The sequence below is a fragment of the Triticum aestivum genome, chromosome 5A (assembly GCF_018294505.1).
Source record: "Triticum aestivum cultivar Chinese Spring chromosome 5A, IWGSC CS RefSeq v2.1, whole genome shotgun sequence".
In the NCBI taxonomy this organism is placed as follows: Eukaryota; Viridiplantae; Streptophyta; class Magnoliopsida; order Poales; family Poaceae; genus Triticum; species Triticum aestivum.
The window spans coordinates 402,307,943-402,326,470 of record NC_057806.1 but is presented as its reverse complement, the minus strand read 5'-3'; the positions used below and the strand labels follow the sequence as shown (position 1 = coordinate 402,326,470).

General features: G+C 45.9%; 3 protein-coding genes and 1 long non-coding RNA gene across 8 annotated transcripts; 3 read left to right on the top strand and 1 right to left on the bottom strand.

The window, feature by feature from the left end:
* Window positions 1-95: 95 nt before the first annotated feature.
* Window positions 96-3,802, top strand: LOC123103629 (uncharacterized). 5 transcript variants are annotated; one of them, XR_006449879.1, is made up of 4 exons: window positions 96-1,617; window positions 2,132-2,443; window positions 2,683-2,906; window positions 3,181-3,802. It is a non-coding gene; the product is annotated as an uncharacterized lncRNA (long non-coding RNA). The 5 variants fall into 5 exon arrangements; XR_006449881.1 differs by having other exon boundaries at window positions 102-2,190; window positions 2,315-2,443; window positions 2,686-2,906; XR_006449880.1 differs by having other exon boundaries at window positions 102-2,190; window positions 2,315-2,443.
* Window positions 3,803-4,282: 480 nt separating this feature from the next.
* On the top strand, window positions 4,283-5,148 carry LOC123103628 (uncharacterized). The gene has a single exon (XM_044525273.1). The coding sequence runs from the start codon at window positions 4,428-4,430 to the stop codon at window positions 4,776-4,778; it is 351 nt and encodes a 116-aa protein (XP_044381208.1). The 5' UTR covers window positions 4,283-4,427; the 3' UTR covers window positions 4,779-5,148.
* Window positions 5,149-10,347: 5,199 nt separating this feature from the next.
* Window positions 10,348-14,150, top strand: LOC123103626 (uncharacterized). The gene is made up of 2 exons (XM_044525272.1): window positions 10,348-11,181; window positions 13,856-14,150. Exon 1 carries the CDS (start codon window positions 10,462-10,464, stop codon window positions 11,176-11,178), a length of 717 nt encoding a protein of 238 aa, XP_044381207.1. The 5' UTR covers window positions 10,348-10,461; the 3' UTR covers window positions 11,179-11,181; window positions 13,856-14,150.
* Window positions 14,151-16,404: 2,254 nt separating this feature from the next.
* On the bottom strand, window positions 16,405-18,260 carry LOC123107003 (protein ALTERED XYLOGLUCAN 4). The gene is made up of 2 exons (XM_044529014.1): window positions 17,931-18,260; window positions 16,405-17,814 (listed from the first exon to the last, which is right to left on the bottom strand). Exons 1-2 carry the CDS (start codon window positions 18,082-18,084, stop codon window positions 16,646-16,648), a joined length of 1,323 nt encoding a protein of 440 aa, XP_044384949.1. The 5' UTR covers window positions 18,085-18,260; the 3' UTR covers window positions 16,405-16,645.
* Window positions 18,261-18,528: the final 268 nt, after the last annotated feature.

Below are 18,528 nucleotides of genomic sequence, written 5' to 3'. Positions count from 1 at the left end.
CGTCGTTGCCATCGTTTCTCTGAACTTCGGCAAGTACCTTTTCTTGGGTTCTTTAACCTTGGGGATCAAGACAACAGAGGTACCTTTTCTTTAGCCGAACAGAGTTATTATTCCACCCGAAGAAAGCAGTTTTTTAGACTAGTAAGCGTGCACGTGCAACGCACGTTTTATAATCCACAATAGAAACATCTTTGAATTTTGTTAGTTATTCTTTTAGCGAGTTTTTTTCTAACCGTGCCACTTAAATATGTCCCATGCGCAATGATGTGAGCGAGTGTAACACATATCTTCACATAAAATTCATGACCACATAAACATATTATAATTAGTTATAAAAATACTTAAGAAACAAGTAAGCAACATCCTCACAATTAATTCTTTGATGGTTCTCTCTTAAAGGTCAATCTATTTATGACATTTATAATGCTTCATTCTTTGTTCCATATCTGGGACATTGTTTAGAGATTCATTTCCTGCATACATCAAAATATGTATCAAAAAATCGTCTTCTCTGTACACTGTCTTCGTACATATGCATTATATACAACAATGTTATAAAAAATTCATGTGCAACATGTATACATAGTTACTTTTCAAATAGCAATATACCATAATAATTATGAAGATACATACCGAATATACCTGTTTAGAAGTGTTGGATGAAAAATCCCCCGTAAAGTACTCCATGAATTTAACATCCACAGACCATAGGATGAGCATGATTTACAGAATTTGAATATATTATAAATAAAAATAATTATCAATTTATATAAATAGTTTTATAAAAATAATTGAAAACATTAAATTATCATGACTGAACCTTTATTTTTAACCCTTGCCCTATCTACAAGAAGAATCGCACGACTCCAGCTAAATAGGACACGCTCTAATAATCCTTAAAAAATGACACGCTGGAATAAAAAAATGGAAGGCCCAGACCCCACACTCACTCACGGTCTCAAACCCATCACCTACCTCCCCACCGCCCATCGAGTTGCTGCCCCTGTCTCTCAGTCGTTCCCCATTCCGTAATCTTCAGCTCCCTCTCACGACCTCACCCTCCCCTTCGTCCCTACCTCTAGCGCGAGGACTCACACGCCCTGCTCTTCCCCGCCCCTTCCAGTTGAACCCGGTCGCCGAAGTGCACGAGGAGGCGCTCGAGCTAGTCGTGCTCGCGGGCGAGCCGGCCTTAGGCGACGTCGGAGGCGGATGCGGAGGCGTGGGACTCACCGGCGGCGACGCCCTGCCCTGCCTGGCCTCACCCGCGGTGAGACACGCCGTCCCGCGTCACCCGCGCCCAGCTCGAGTACGAAGGCGTGGAGCAAGATGGCGGGGCCGCCGTGGCCGTGGCGGCGGGTTGTGGTGGTCGATCTCGGCGAGGCGGCGACGACTGCGGCTCCATGGCGAGCGCGAGGAGGGAGCGGCGGAGGTTGGTGCGCCACGGAGGAAGTTGAAGAGCGAGGGCGTGAGGGGCTGGCCATCCTCGCGAAGCCGGTGGAAAGGGGGCTTCGATCCTGTCTGATGCAATTATTCTTGGGGTTCTTGTATAAGAGATATATCTACGGTGCTCAGCTCAGCCTACCTTCGATTCGTACGGCGTCGCCCATGGATCCTCATGTCAGTTTAGGAATTTCCCCCATCAATTTGGTTTCCTGCTTTACGGTCATGCAATGCCAATTTAGGATCATGTGAAAATAAATTCAATCTGTATCTGGTGCGAGGCCGTCCAAGTCAGCCCGTGCCTCTGCATTTTCTGTCCATGTTTTTGGCTAATTTTAGAAGTCCCCGCCATGAATGAAAAGAAAACATGGACAGAATAGTCCATTTCCATCTTGCTAGTTTTGCATAAACAAGACACTACGGAGGATTGAGAGATGGTGAAATTGAACAAAATAAATAAATTAGGAGGTGTCTACTCATAATAATACTTAGCCATGCTAGTTTGTCATCTTTATTTGCATCACTTGTTCATCATGTATTATATCTTTATTAAGCAACTTTTTTATGTTTAGAACTCTTTATGGCTGAATCTGGTTAGGCACATTTTCAGTTCAGTTTTGCCGTATAGTTATCTTCTGATGGCTGCATGCAGCTTTTCACCCTTCAGTAAGGAGTCCTTTATTTGTTGTAGATCCTTGTCGCCCATGAGTGATGGACGCTGTATGGTTATGCAGTGCTGCTGGTGTGAAGGTTATTACCCTTTATGGTTTATTTTTCTTTGATCATATCTTCTTTCCATCTATATCTACTTCAAATATTCTTTCCATGGAATCTCAACCGATTGGGTTTGTAATAGGAGGTTTGGATCATGCAGTTTGCAGATATTCAATTATAAAATATTTGTGGTTCATCAGTTCCTTTTGTGCATGTTGTGAAGAATGTGTCATATGAGCCAAGATTCAAACGCTTCTGGATGTGAATTTGACAAAACGGATCATCTTAGGTACTAATAGAAATATTTACTTCCAAATTTCCAATTTCTCCTTCATGTGGCCATGTTACAGATATTTGATTAAAAAAATCTTTACTACACATGATCTGCCTATGTTACAAATATTTGATTAAAAAATTCTGTTTCAACGGATATTGGATTTTGTTACGGTCTGGTTCATTCTCACTGTTGTTTAATCTTTCAGTTTGGGGGTGTCTCTCTTCTGTATATTGATAACTATCTGTTTCTAGTAGGATGAGTGTCCTGAAGAATCGGAAGATGCTGCAAAACATGATGATGTGATACTGCCATGCTATTTCTACCGGTCTCTCTGCTAGTGCCTTATCGCTCGTTCACCAATCTCCATCCTCACCATGGTCTCTGTACTCAACAAGGGTGAACTCTACAAGTTCTAGTAGGCTCCTCGGTGACTCCTCACAGGAGAGCTTTTGGCCTGATCTGATGGAGCTGAGAGGTATGCATGCAAGTTTAGCTGATTTCCTTTACTGATCTGTAGCGGCATAGTTGATTTGTCACAGTAAAAGAGATAGGGCGGTCTGATTGTGCAAAATGAACTCTACATATGTATAGCTCTTAGTTCTTGTTACAGTCAAACATGAACCATTTCCACATAGAAAACCATTAATTAGAGATGTAAAACGAAAGGCTTATAGCATTCTGTTGTCCAACTGTTTATATTTTTTAGAACTCTATTCTCAAAATTATAATCCCAAGTAATGCTGCAACAGGTCAAAGGAAGAAGTCAAACCTGAAGAAGTGCAGGGAGGAAATTACAGCTGCGTGTGTCCGGCTGGTTCAGGGGATGTGCAGGGCGGCCGTAGCCATGCGGGTGTCGAGGCAGGCGATCTCGCGGATGGATGCCATGCTGCGAGGGTAGGTTCCTGGGCGCCCGCTACGTTGATGACGGATTCCACGCTGCGAGCGGCAACAATCGGCGACAATCGGCGATGGCGATCGTGCAGGGAGGCGACGGTGTTGGTGGGCGGCATCTGGTGCGGTGGTGACTCAAGGCAGACAAACGTCGAGGTCAAGGGCGAGGGAGCAGATTTGATTGAGTTTCCTTAGTTTGCGATTTGATTGCGTGATTGTAGGGAAACACGGGAGGGAGCAGATTTGGTTGTGTTTCCTTAGTTTGCGATCTGATTGCGTGATTGCAGGGAAACATGGGATTGGTTGTTGGAATACTCCTCTGGTGGTGGAGTACGGTCAGTCATTAGAAATTGCTAAGTACACACCATCCCGCTATTAGATAAATGATGGCCGTTAGATTGAAATTTGTGGGACTAATCGTGTGGTTCTGACTGGGTTGTGCGGTGTTGTGGGGGCTAATAGTGGGGTGCGTGTAAGAAAGTTTTTGTTCGATTGTTCAATAGTAGTGGAGAAGTGGAGATAATCGTGTGGTTCTGACTGGGTTGTGCGGTGTTGTGGGGGCTAATAGTAGGGTGCGTGTAAGAAAGTTCTTGTTCGATTGTTTAATAGTAGTGGAGATAAGAAAGTTCTTGTTCGATTGTTTAATAGTAGTGGAGAAGTGGAGATAATCGTGTGGTTCTGACTGGGTTGTGCGGTGTTGTGGGGGCTAATAGTGGGATGCGTGTAAGAAAGTTCTTGTTCGATTGTTTAATAATAGTGGAGAAGAACCCGAAGAAAAAACAAAACGGGAAAACATAAAACAAAACAAAAACACTCTACGCACTTATTGGGCCGGCCAGGCAGCGCTAGAGTTGGCGGGTCGTATTATTGCCGTAGGCCGAAAAGCCCTACAAGACGTCGTGTTATTGCGGGCGTGGCGTCGTCCGGCGCCGACACGAGCCCACGTTCTCCTCTCCTCTATATATCCCAGTCTCGCATTGGGGGCGGCCGCGGAGCAACCACTTCTTCACCAAGAAACAAGGAAGATCTATCCCCTCAAAAAAGATCCCCGCATCCTCCAATTCCATTGGCATACAGATTTTCGCAAGCTGATTTTAGTTTTAGCATGGAGAGGTTCGCCGCTATGGTCGCCGGCCGCCGTGCCGGTGCCGCTCCGAAGCCCGCTTCCGCCGCCGAGGAGGGGGGCGAGGAGTACCTGCGGATCCAGCTGGAGGAGATCGTCATCGTCAAGGACGACGCCTACGACGCCCTCGCCGCCGCCACGGCCGCCGCGCAGTCCCGCGCCAACGCCAACGGCCAATGCGGCGGCGGCGGCGCCACCACCACGGGCACGGCGTCCACCGCCATGGAGAACTGCGCGAGGGCGGCCGCGGCGGCGCGCGTTGAGAGCTCGACGAGGCCTGCGGCCGCGCAGGGCGCGTGGACCACGGCGGCGAGGGGCGTCGGCTTCGACTAGGCGTCGACCACCCCGACGCGCTCCTTTCCCATCGGTGGGTGGGTGGTTATCCGTACGCGTCCTTGTTCCTATCCAGCATCGAAGTCGAAGATCGGGTTGATGAACTCCAGTCTAGTTATTTTTTTCGTTTTTGCTTGATTACTCGTTGGTGAGGTTGGTGGAGAGGGGATCGGTTGTATAGTAGTAGCTTGGATCGTCAAATCGGTTCTCTGGTTGATCCTGTTGCTATATAGCATGCCAATTTATCTGACGGATTTTGTTTTTGCGGCGAGATCTGTTGAGCGCATCAGATAGTTCAAGTTCGTGTTATCATCAATTCATCAAGGAATTAAGCTTAGATTAATTCAACAATTAAGCTTATTTATTGCCACGACATTGCCATGTACCTACCAGTCTACTATCCATGTAGTCATGTTTCGTTTGCTTTTCATGAGAGCTTCGACCCCTGCACAACATCACGCAGCATTGTGTTTGGGTGGTGGTGTGTTGTTATCGCGTCCTTGTTCGACCGCCAATCCTAGGGCCTTGCCTCTCCCGGGCAAATGAAAAGTCAGCACATGTTTGGTGAAAGCACATGGGTAATGCTTGATTAATGTTAGGGCGCTTATAGGCGCCGGCGCACCGGCCGAGCGTTTCGGCCGGTCCAGCCCAGACCATCGGATGTGAGCCACGCAGCCGTTCGATCCAGGCAAAAAAAAAAAAAAAACAGATCGCCCCCAACTTCTTCTTCCTTGGGCAGTTGGCCTGGATCCGTATCTCCCGCTCGGGAGCACCGCACCGCACCTCCTGTCCCCTTCGGTGGTTGTCCCCGTCGTCAGTCCCCACCCTCGCCGGTCTTCCTCGTCGCCGGCCGAACCCTGCCCTCGCCGGCCGTCCTCGTCGCCGGTCCCCCACCCTCCCGGCCTCGTTCTCGCCTCGACCCATGCAACAGCTCCACCTGCGGTTGCAGCTCTTGACAACGACGGTTGTAGCTCCGCCGCCCTCGCCATTGATGCTCGCTGCAGGAAAATACGTCGAAGCCGGCCGTGAGTCAATCAACGCCATTTGAATGGATGTAGCAAAAAAATTCACCGGTAGTAGCAAAATCAAACTACGGGTGCAGCAAAAACGCCGCCGCCGCCTTCGCGAGGTCGCAGCTCCGCCTTACATCGATGTATCAAAAAACTCCAACGGTAGTAGCAAAATCCTGCTGCGGTTGCAGCAAAAACATCATTGTCGTCCTCACGAGGTCGCAGCTCTGCCTGATGGATGTAGCAAAAAGCTTTGCCGGTGGTAGCAAAAATCGGCTACGGTTGAAGCTTTTTTGCGACACCTTGAAGCTTTTTCCCTGTTGGCAGTAGCCAGCCCGTAGCATTGGCATTCAGTGTTTGAAGCTTTTTCCAACGCCGGTTGAAGCTTTATGCGATACCGGATGTAGCCTTTTGTCGTGTTAGTGGTTGGTTCCAGCATCTGTCGCCGCTGGTTGAAGCTTTTCGCCACATCGGTTGTAGCTTTCCAGAACGCCGATTGTAGCAAAAATGCGATGCAGTTGTAGCAAAAACCAGCTGTGGTTCCAGCTCGCTTGTTGGTTGAAGCAAAAACCAACTGCGGTTCCAGCTTTTGCTTTGGTTGATTGTATCAAAAATTTGGCTGGTTTCCAGCTTCGGCGTCTGCTCCTCGAGGATGCAACCATAGGACTAGGAGGAGGGCAGTTCCAGCATAGGGGGAGGACGGCGCTCGCCGGAGTAGGGCCGACGGAGCCAGCCTGGGGCATCTTAGGGGTGGTTGCTGGCCATGGCGATGACGACGCAAGCAGCCTCGCCGGTCTAGCTTGGTTTCATTATAAAGAGGGAAAATCATATATTTATTGACCGCGCCACATAGAATGCTTTATGACAAAGAAGAAAGCAACATTCATGACTATCTGATTACGGAGTAGCGTTTGGTACCCCTAAGTAAGTCACTACACATTTGAAGTACTAGGGGTCGAAGCTAAAGTAGTATACATGTACACAGATAGGTCCCATTCAAGGGACATTTAAGAATTCATGGATACAACAAAATTTAATCATCATTCTGATAGCCTCTAACGCATATTTCCAATATGTCACCTGAACTACATATGCATAGCAATAGCTATATGTAGCATCTTCTCTTATATCCTTCAATACAATGGTCAGATCAGCTGCCTCACATAATTGTGATCTATCTGATGTAATTCTTGCGACGAATATTGTTTTTTCTATGTGATGATTAATTATTTTTATGATAATATGAATTGTCTATAGATGTATACTGCTCTTCGATTCACTAGTCTAATATTAAACCAATTTAGATGAAAGATAAATAGATGTAGTGGTGTCCAGTCACAGTAAGAGAGGAAAAGCTTAGACGAATTTACTCACTAATGATGAGAAAATTGTATGATTGAGGTGAACTCACAAGAGTTTCAGCCACCTCAGGTGGAGTATTAGCTTATATTTATGTATCACCGCCGTTTTGAGAGATACTACTAGTGAACCTATGAACCCCGATCCAATTTCCTCCATAAGAAACTTCTCCAAACGCTTTTATACTCGCTTTTGTTCCAGTTATTATTTGATCAAAAAATATAAAAAGCCCATGCACATTATACGCTCATAACTTGTTGCAACCAGCATAGAGATTGACAACATCACTAGAACCGTTGAGTGCACATGTGGGTTTTCTTAATTTGTTCCGCAATGTTGCTTGGCTAAGCCTAGGGTGTTATCTATATGGATTGATACCTTGGTTCTTAGTTGGGAGGGGGTTGCGAACCCTTGCACTTGTGCGCCCAACAACTTGAATTCCAGGATGCAGGTAGAAGCAAAGCTGGCCTTGGGGTGGCCACAAAACCTTCACAAACACTTCCTAGGGCCTTTCCACAACTTGGAAGCTTCCAGAATGGACTCTTGCCACCTAGGAGTCCCCACAACTGCAAGAGTAATAGGTTTGGTGGAGAAAAAGTAGGGGATTACCAAATCCTAAAGTTCTAGGGTTAATCTCTGGGGTGTCCAAACAGCAAACCACAGAGCCCAAAGATTAGACTCGGAGTTTGAGGCCAAACTCCAGGGTGTCGAGTGAGAAAAACAACGAGGGAATATACAATGGGTTTTCTCATGGAGGCTTATTGTCTTGTAGATTTGGAGGGTAAGACATGGGTATAGGTAGAACGTGATCCACAAACTTGAACACTAATTGCTTCATGAAGAAATAGAATGCCACACGAAACGATGGTTGCTCCCAAAAGAACCAGGCCCCGTTCACTTCTACTTCCTCCATCCGAGTTTATTAGCCCCTCTTGTACTTTGGGTCAAACTTTGATCATGATTAGTAAATAAATATATTTATATGTAAAAAACACTAGCACCATTGAATCCAACAATATACTTTGGTGACATATAAATTATATCTTGCCAGTCAACTCTAAGGTCAAAGTTTATCAAAAGTGCAAGGGGAATTAAAAAATATCACCATTGATAAAAAAAGAGCAATGACCACTGTGTTAGTTTCCACACACTGCCAGGCCACATGGTCACACCCCTCATCTCAACGAGAGTAGCAACAACATCGCGTGACACAAATAACTATTATTTTGAATCAATTATTATTTTCAAATTGAATGGTCTATAATTAGTTGTGGAGCATATATTGGTCAACAAATCGAAGTTAGTGAATCGTAATGATTGAATTCATGAATTAAAATATTGATTCACAAAATAGAGACTATATCCATGTAAAACTCGGTTTGTTGAGAGTGGCGAATCAAGAACCCAAAATCGGGTAACCTCAAGTGTGTTGTCATGCCGAGGATATATTTTGATTCTTGCTTTGTGCGCATCCCCTGCCATCAGAACTAAATATATGACATTTCTAACCCCCTTAACTTGTGGTGGAATTTGAGGATAGCCTCAACCAACAAGTAACATGATAACATAATAAGATGTAGAAGAGACACGCTGATTTTACATGAAAACCTCCTCAACGTGAGGACTAAAAACTATAATACCAACCAGTCCACTCCAACTTTTACTATTAGCAAAATGGAATGACAGAGTCTTCTTAAACCTCTAGAGGATCACACCAAAAACAACATAAGTTACAACTTTTCAATACCAACAACCACTCCTAACCAGAGCAAACAGTAATAACTAAAAAAATGTTGAACAGAATGTTGAACAGAGAAACTACAATTTCTATTTGTTTGGCTGTCAGATAAATGTTTTTAAACAAACAAATTGAATATTGTGAAACTCAACATACTTGTAGTATGGCGAGTCCTCGACATGCTATCAAGAATGCATCTCAATCCAACATCCGATCTCTCATGGACAATGTCCCAAGATTGTGCACTTTTCATTCGTCAACAAACAAAAATGCCTAAACCACTCTCAAATCATGTGCAGAACAAACTCATCAAGGAACGGGCTTGATGAAGATCAACAAGGAGCCACCTCTGGACATAGCTTCTCCCCCCCCCCCTCTCTCTCTCTCTCTCTCTCTCTCGTGTGTGTAGCTCTCACACAACAGCCAAAGCTCTACACTTGGACCATGAGAGATTAGGGTTTTCTTACTTTCTCTCTTCAAAGGAAGCATCTCAACAATTAATTCATCTCAGATCACAAATCCACGAACGTTATATTTCTAGGTTATGCTAGGACTAACCTACATAAGCATCCCATAACAAGCTCGAGGAAGTCAATTTATGCATTAGTTGACTCAATGATTTTTATATCTAATAAAAATCTAACGAATTTTGAAATAATGCAACAACCTAGTTTTGCACGTAGAATTTAGAAACATCGACATGTTGGATAAGACTAAAGAGGATCTATGGTGCACCTTACAACTACCTTTTATATCTTCAGCTTTTATAAAGTCTTGCCGCGATGTCATTGGAGCTTGTGTTATTCCATCTCACATCCATCATCTTGGTAATTTGTATTACTCTTCTCACCTTAATGAGAGTTATTTTTTTGTCTTGTATTTATGCTCATTTAGTCGGCTAAACATGATCACCTATGTCTCATAGTCTTTCCAAATAAAACGGCACTCCCTTCGATCCATATTAATTGTCGCTGCTTTAGAACAGCTCTCCGAGCGAGTAGTTTTTTAAGTTTAAGTAAAAAAAGAAACATGTATCAATGCATTTCCACAGAAGCAAAAAACAAAAATATGATATAAAATAGCAATGTATTACTATTATGTGTGTTTTTAAAACAGAAGGCAATCTTACACCGGAATATGATCAGATGGTTTGAGATTTGTAAAGTTTGACATGCTATGTTTTTTATTTCTGTTAATAACTCAGGTAACTCTCACCCGCAAAAAAAAATAACTCAGGTAACTCTCACCCGCAAAAAAAATTAACTCAGGTAACTCTATCATTATGAAATAAAACTTTTTTTACCCGCAAAAAATTAACTTGGGTAAACATCAAAGCTCTCAAGGCCTTTGCCACTGTAAGTCACAACCAAGGCGGTCCCAGTAGTCAGCAATTCACCCGGTGGGGCCCACCAACCTCTGACTGTAGCTATTCCAAGCGTGCACACCACAGTAGCTCAGTCGTACGAGATCTCCCAAATTTCTCACCTCCCAGCGGAAAACCCAACATCCCACTCCTCCGACCCCCTCGCATCGCATCCCTGTCGGAATCGCGCATCCGGAGTTCGCCGCCCTCGCCATGGCGCAAGGTACCACGCCCTCCGCGGCCGGCGGAGGCGGAGGCGGCGGGGGTGTTTTCTCCACCCCGGCGGCGGTCGCGACGACTCCCCCGGGCACCCCCCGCGCGGCGGCGGCGGCGCCGCCGCCGGCCCCCTCCGGGCACTACGCGGTAGAGCTCTACTTCGATCCCGCGCTGGAGAACCAGGTGCTCAAGGCGTGGAACGCTCTCGCCCGGCGGCAGCTCAGCAGCCGCCTCATCGACACCGCGTCCCGCCCGCACCTCCCGCTGCTGCATCTCCCGGCCGCCGCGCTCCCCGACCCGCTCCGCCTCGCGCCCGCCCTCCGCGCGCTCGCCTCCCGCATCGACCCGCTCCCTCTCGCGCTCTCCTCGCTCGCGTCGCCCCCGTCATCCCTTGATGCGGGGGTCCTCTTCCTTTCGCCCACGCCATCGGCGGCGCTGCTCGGCCTCCACGCGCAGCTCTGCGAGCTGCTGCGCAAGGACACGGGGCTCGAGGTGCCCGACGGGTTCCGCCCCGACAACTGGGTCCCGCGGTGCGCCGTCGCCGTCGATGTGCCGCGTGGCCGTATGGCCGAGGCCTTTTGCGTGCTCCGTGAGCTCAAGCTTTTGCCTGTCTCCGGGTATGGTATGGACATTGCGCTGGTAGAAGTCGCGCCGGTGGTCAGAGAGGTCGTCTCGTACCCGCTTGGTGGCAGCGGCGGTGTTGGAGCCGATTGAGAGGTAAGATATTGTTTGCCTTTAACTCCAGCTTAATCTTGTAGTGAAATTTTTGAACCTCTGTATGAGATTGTGGTTCTTGATACGATGATTTCCTTTTTACTGAATATGTATATTCTTTTTGGTGAATTAGTAGCAACTTTAGGAGGTGGATGGAATGATAATGTGTTGAATTGAGGTGGACTAATCAGAAGATGATCGGTCATTTTTGTGTTTGCAAATATAAACTAGTTAACCGTTTGATATAAATTAATTACAAGGCACAAAATACAGTATTAAGGATGTGTTATATACTTATGTTGCTACCTGATTGTACGGATGCAATTGCTTTCTTCTTGTGACTAAGTTTATTTAAATATCTCATGACCATTAACATTAGATCTAGAAGTAGATGGTTTGGATATCGTCAATACAACTCTACACTATCAGAGGCTACATAATTAAATTGCACACTTACTATGTCATAAGTTATTTAATTCAAGCAATTGATTAGAAAGTGTTAATATTAAATTAATTTCCATTACTAACAATTCAAAAATTGAAGCACAGTAAATAGTAAAGTTAGTCAAATTAGGTCAATCAGACTACATAAGCACATTTAGAAATGTGAGTTATTTAAGTCGGACTATTGATTTGTGTTGAAAAATGCAATGCATACTTGGAATATTTTTGAAGAATATAGAAAAATATGTGACGCTAATTATTTGTTATGAAGAGGAAGTAAACTAATTACTATGTATCATGGAAAATATGAGAAGTATGGGTAAGTAGAAATTATCTAGACCTAGATATTTAAGTACAAAGATCTAGAGTAATGAGTGTTATAGCACTTATATTGTGCCACATGTCCACGATCCAATTAGGTTGTACAACATTACATATGGGTGCCACTATTCTGCACGGTAACTAAGCTAAGTAAGAAATATAGCAAAAGATAAGTAATTATGAAGATGAATAACCAACTATGAAAGTGTAGGATTAGCTGTGACAAAGCATAGTATAATAGATGGGTGTATAGTTGTATCAAGATTATGGACGATAAATAGTTGAGTTAGTCCAATCTAATTCAACATAGTATAAAATTATCCACCTTCTAGTGTTGCTAATTTTTTTACCATCAATGATCAGAATTTTCATAAAAAAACATATCGTCGAATCAATAAGCCTAATCTCATATCGATTATTGAGATCCAATTTTTTCACTTAAAAAACAAATGAATTTTGTAGAATTACACATCCAGTTCACAAGAATATGAATAAACACATCAATCATAATAAACGTAGTCAAGCCATTGGCAAAATAAAAAATTATGATATTGTACTTTGCTAAAGTAGAATAATAAAATGTATGTACCAGATTGCATGATTTTTTTTGCTAAATTAAAATGTTTTGTCTTATGTTAGGTTTGGATAAATATTTTTCTACAGTATTAAGTATATATTATATTAATAATGTTTTAAAATTGTATCTGCTAGTTGATTTGATGAAAATGTTTTGTTTTATGTTACATTCATATGTAAAAATTAAAAACTCAAAATTTACAGAAAGATGGCTTAAAAGATTCTGAACATTCTGCGATCTTATTTGGGTTTGAAGTCGGCATGTTTTTGTCCAGAAGTTTTAAGCGTTGTAATTGGACTTGAAAGGATTATGAAAATAAACAAAGAACATTGTCTCACTTATCTAATAAGTGTATTTTTGCCTTTCTGTTTAAATGTGGTAGGACGTACACGAACATAATGGCCAATGATATTAAGCGAAAAGCGATGATTTTGATTTGTGTGTGCAAACAATTTTATGAAAAAAATAGTTACCAATGATACAACAATTTTTTATATTTAAGAGTGGAAAAAATGTTTCACTGGTAAAAGACAGGTTAGATTATTTTATTATCTTATTATTTCTTTATTCTCAAATCCTCAACCATCTTTTTATTTATTTATCATTTCTTTAAGCCATCTCAAGTTAGGAATGTTTGATGCTATAAGTCAATTTCCATCCTAGGAATGGTTCAATAATTTTATAGTTTACAAGAGGGTTTTTTAAGTGTTAGGCGCTGAGGGAGCGTTGTCCCTCAACTTAGTGCAATGAGCGAGGGTCCTTAAGCGTTCTATACCAACGTTACAAATAGGAACATGGGCTCCCAACAATTTTCAAAGCATGTAAGGCATCTAAACTCGCAAGCATGTTGGGGAAGGATGAATGTGGAGGAGCTTAGAGGTCAGGGAAGGGGAAGAAAGCTGGCAGCGGCGAGGTTGGGGAAGAACGCTGGCAGCGGCAAGGTCGGGAAGAGAAGCCATCAGGCTCCAGTCTAGACAGAGGATTCCGAGATCAGGGAGGAGGGGGAAGGACTGACAGTGGGGTCGGGGAAGGGGAGCTCGAGGTCCAGCAGCACTTGGTCGGGGAAGAAGATGGGTGGTGAGGTCAGGGAATAAAGCCCCACATTTGGCCGCCTTGCTCTCCTCTGTTTTGCTCACCCCGCTCGCCTTTGTCTAACCCTAGGCGTCTGAGCGCTTTTTTCAATGCCTGCCCAAAAAGCGAAGTGGTAGGCCTGCGCTCAGCGCTTAGGCACGCCTATGAGTACACTCAGTTTCAAGCCTAGATATCAGTGACAATATTTACATGTTGATCAGAGAATGTAATCTTGCTAGCGATCTAATGCCTGATTGTTTGCAGGTGTTGTTGTAATTTGTACAATGTGAAGAACCTCCTGGATGGGACTATCATATTTAACAAAGGGCATCATAATGATAACATGGGCATCTCCTTGTCCAGTTTGCCCGATTGGTAAGAAGCTAAGTCGGAAAAAGAAGGGTAGATCATACTGTATCCTACCGCATATACAGTATTTTCTTCTTATTATTTGTTTAATCTTTTGGTTGATAATACTCCGCTACTCAGCTGTAGAAACTTCATAAACTGAAAATGTTACCTGTGTTCAAGTTTATGTAATGAATGGTCGGTTATTGTGCGTGTCGAGTTGAGGTCACTTGTGCTCTCGTCGTCTTTTTGGTCTCCAGGACTGTTCGCTGTGCATTATTGGGTAGTTGTAGTTGATGCTTCATTCTGTAAAGGATTTAGGGGTAGGCTGCAATGGTAATGCCAGTTTTAAGTGCTTGACTCCTACTACTATTTGACGTATATAACTGCTCTTCCAGCTGTCATATATTGGCAAGTGGCAATGCTTAACTAGTGATGGTTGGTGGTTCCAAACCAATCCATTTCAGGCCCTTCTAAACTAGGCTGAACATTGTATGCCTGCACTGCACAGTTATTCTAAGGAGCTCGCCCAAATCAGGCAGTAGGCACCTTCATATCAGTTAGCGATGTCCTTTTTTTTGCGAAAAGCGACGTCCTGATCTGATGGGTAACGGTGACAGAAAAAGCTCTGCAGAGCTGCCAGTAAGACTAAGGCCCTGTTTGGATCATGGGGTTAGAGATAGTTTAGGTTAGTTGGAGGCTCAAATAACCTAAAAGTATCCAAACAGGGAGGGTTAGAGTGGGATATTTCCATTTAACCCAACTATCCTGGTGGAGAGGTGTTTATTTGGGTTAGAGTGGGTTAGAAAATAACTCTAACTCTAACTGTGTTAGGAGAGGTGTTTAGAGAAATAAACCAGACTTTTTTTAAGCACCGATGTTTATTTATACGGGATAGACGCTTAATTAAGCATCTCTCCTTTAGAAATAGGCACCGGTGCTTTTAAAAAACCCGGTTTATTTTTCTAAGCATCTCTGGAAACACCTTCCATCGTAGAAGGCATAAGAGTATCCAAACAGGGCCTAAGAGGAGAAAGGCGTAGAGCGTCTCTGTCGATTTCCCAACTGGTGCTTGCTCTGGCTGGCGGGATATCATATGGCAGCAGAGCGTATCCGCTGCTGCCTGCTTGCTGGGACTCCCGCTCTCTCGATGCGACGGCGCTACCGATATCGAGCAACTGATTTTCATTGGAACGGAAATGTAACACCTCGACAAGATGCGCATTTGAGGGCGGGGCGGCGCGCCATCTGAGGAGGGCGGCACGTACCCGTGTCACCCGCGGAGCGCCGATGCACACGCAACCAACAAAAACTCTAGCACTCCGCGAAAAGGGGAAGCGTTCAAGCACTAAAACCACTGTTTGGACCCTTTGATTCAGGGTTCTACGCAAAACTAGGAAAACTTGTAGGATTAGAATGTCATGTCCATTTAAATTCTACTAGTTTATTATGTCAAGAGAAAAATACAATGAATTTCTTTCACAAGGCTTTGAGTTGATGATGATTTTTCTTTGAAATATAGTGCAAATCAAATAGTAAGAAAAAAATCTTATAAGATTAACTTGTCAGACCAACAGTAGAATATATTCCTAAGGATTACTTCTTTTTTGCGAGGGATATTCCTAAGGATTACAATCTTTCAATTTTTCTATGATTTATTTTTAAATCACAGAAACCCGTAACATACTGCATAATCTTTTTTTAGTTGCATTTCTGCATAATCTTGACACATGCAATTACAATCGGAAAATGCTACCTTTCAGCCGGCGGATGCAAGCGCACCGTCCGCCACTTGCTTAGCCGTTGGATCAATCCTGATTGAGCGCTCACGCTGGCCACAAGTCAGTCCTATAGTCAGTGTTTTTTCCTGTAATAAGGGTCTTGTTTCAGTAAATTTCCGCAACACAAGACTAGTTTCAGAAAGAGACAAAATGATTCGGTGGTGAAGATTTTTTTCCCTGTAGCAGGGGTCTTGTTTCAAAATGTTTCTGCAATAGACTCATGTTTCACAAAGATTAAAAATGGTTCGATGATGAAGATATTTCTCGCAAAAAGGGTCTTGTAAAAACATAGTCCGAGTTGTAGAAAGCATCGGAGTAGTGCCTCACGTTAGAGAGTGAGTGGTCAGACTTTGCAACGTGAGGCATGTTTCAAAAACATCGCTCTAATTGCAGAAAATACTGAAGGAGTGCCCGACGTGAGAGGTCGCCGTCGTGCTGGAGTGGAGCTGGCAGCTGCTCGCGGGGCTGAGGGAGAGGAGGAAAAGCAACTTCGGCGAGCGGCGGCGCCTAGGCGCGTGGCGTGCTGCCTCGGTGGACCTTTGCAACAAGGTCCTTGTTGCAAATCCCTTAAGCGCAACAAGGTAGCTGTTGCAAAAGGTCCTCGACTGGCTGGGACGATAGATCGGACGGCCATTGTTATAAATATTTCTGTAACACCGCTCTTGTTGCAAGGGAGGTCACGTTCAACGGCCAGTTAGGCGGCGGATGTTTTCTACTTGTCCGCCGGCCGACGCGTAGCGCGGCCCACAATCGGAAATCATTACAATCCTTCAAAATTTCAATGATTTTTTTTAAAAAAATCACAGAAAGCCCTAACATTCTGCATAATCTTGACACATGCAAAAATTATTTTCCTTTCCTTGGTTCCAAATATAGGAGTGATAGTCGCACAAAAAAAAACCATGATTGGATTTCAGTATCACTATCATCTGGAGGAGGAGGCACCTCTCCATCTCTTTACCATCTGCAGCAGGATCTCGTTCCACGTGTCGATGGGGCCGGGGAGGCACGAGTGCACGCAGTCGTTCGGCACCCGCTCCCTCTTCTTCTCGCCGCCGGCGCCGGCGAACGGGAAGGGATGGAAGTACGGGCCGGGGTGAGCGTCCGGGCGCATATCCGCGAGCCTCGTCACCTGCAGAGCCTCCACCGTCACCGCGGACCCGCGCGACCTGGCCTCGACGGCAGCCGCGATGGCCTCCTCCGCGCCCGTCCGCCACATCTCTTTGTGCATGTACGACATCTCCTTCTCTCCCGGAGCGTACGGCTGCGTGCGCGCGCACGCGTCCGGGCTGTCCCACTCCCCGTCGAAGTGCGCCGGCGAGAACGTAGTCAGCACCGCCAGCTTCTCCCGGCCGGCGCTGGAGCGGGCGATGACCTCGCGGAGGGCGTTCTTGACGGCGAGGCGGAAAACGCCGAAGAAGCCCGTCTCCGTGCGGTTCGGCTCCGGGCAGTGGTGGCACCCGATCACCGCACCGCGCTCGTAGTACATCGCCGACTGCAGGAACCACTGCCCGAAGGAGAGCACCACCACGTCGATGCCCGGGAGCTCCGCCGCCCACCGCTCGTCGGGCTGGTCGAGGTACAGCCTGTTGTAGCCAAGCCCACCCGGCGCCCACGGCTTCTCCGTGCCCTTCACCAGGAACGGCGACCAGAACACCGACACCGTGGCGTTGTGCGACCGGAACGCCCACCGCCGGAACCTGCGCTCCTCGCCGCCGTCAAGGACCAGCTCGACGGGGTACTCCGAGCCGAGGAGGCACACCAGCGACTCGCACTGGTTCCGCGCGAGCGAGTCGCCTACGAACGCGACGTGCCGGCCGCGCACCAGCTCCAGGAACTCAGTGGGCGCGAACGGCGGGAGCGCGCACCCGCGCGGCCGCCACCGCCAGTTCAGGTACCCCGTGTCCGGCCGGCCGTTCACGATGCAGTTCTGCTCGTGCTTGATCGTCGCGCCGCAGCTCGTCCCGGTGTACCGCGGCCCCGCCGCGTCCGGAATCCATTCCCCCTCCGAGTAGTCGCACTGCGGCGCCGGTTTCGACCCCTGGGTTCCTGGCGGCGCCCCTGCAGCGGTCTTCACCACCTGCTGCCTCTCACCTGCAAACCATGAACAAACAAAGAACCGCGTCATTGCGCTGGCGCACACGGACACGCCCATGGAAGCGGCAATTAATGTGCGCAGGCAGGCGATGGATTAGCGGAGTCGTGGTTACCGTGGGGCGGCGAGGTGGAAGTGGAGGGTGGGGCGGCGATGGGAGGAGGGGAGAGGAGGTAGAAGAGGAGGACGAGAGGGAGGATGGCGTAGAGCGACAAGGTGAGGATCTTCGTGAGGCGTGGAAGCGTCTGGTAAGGAGATGAGACGCCCATGACAGCTGAGAAAGACCACCTGGCGGACTAGTTTCAAGTGAAGATGAGATCGGAAATACCGAAAATTCGATGGCGTGCTCGTGCTCGCCTGCTCACGTTATCGCCAGGCGTCCACTCTTGACGGGATGCGGGATGGCCGCGGTATTTCAGGGGTGCGTACGCCGATCATTTTTAATGCATAAGCTGGATGGAAGAGCCAACGTAGATACGGTGGATGCAGACAGACATGTAAAGGCCCAGCGATGGGATTTGGTATTGACTACAATTAATTTCTTTCCTATTTTTCCTAACAACTTCTTCCCAAATTTAGGAATGATTAATTAAGCCATTTTATTTGTTTCCAATTGTGAGGGTCAATGGTTCCAAATCAACATCGTTGCTTCCCAAAAAGATTTGCTTCGTAGGAACTGGATCATTTGCTTCCTAAAATTTTCTTCGCTTCCT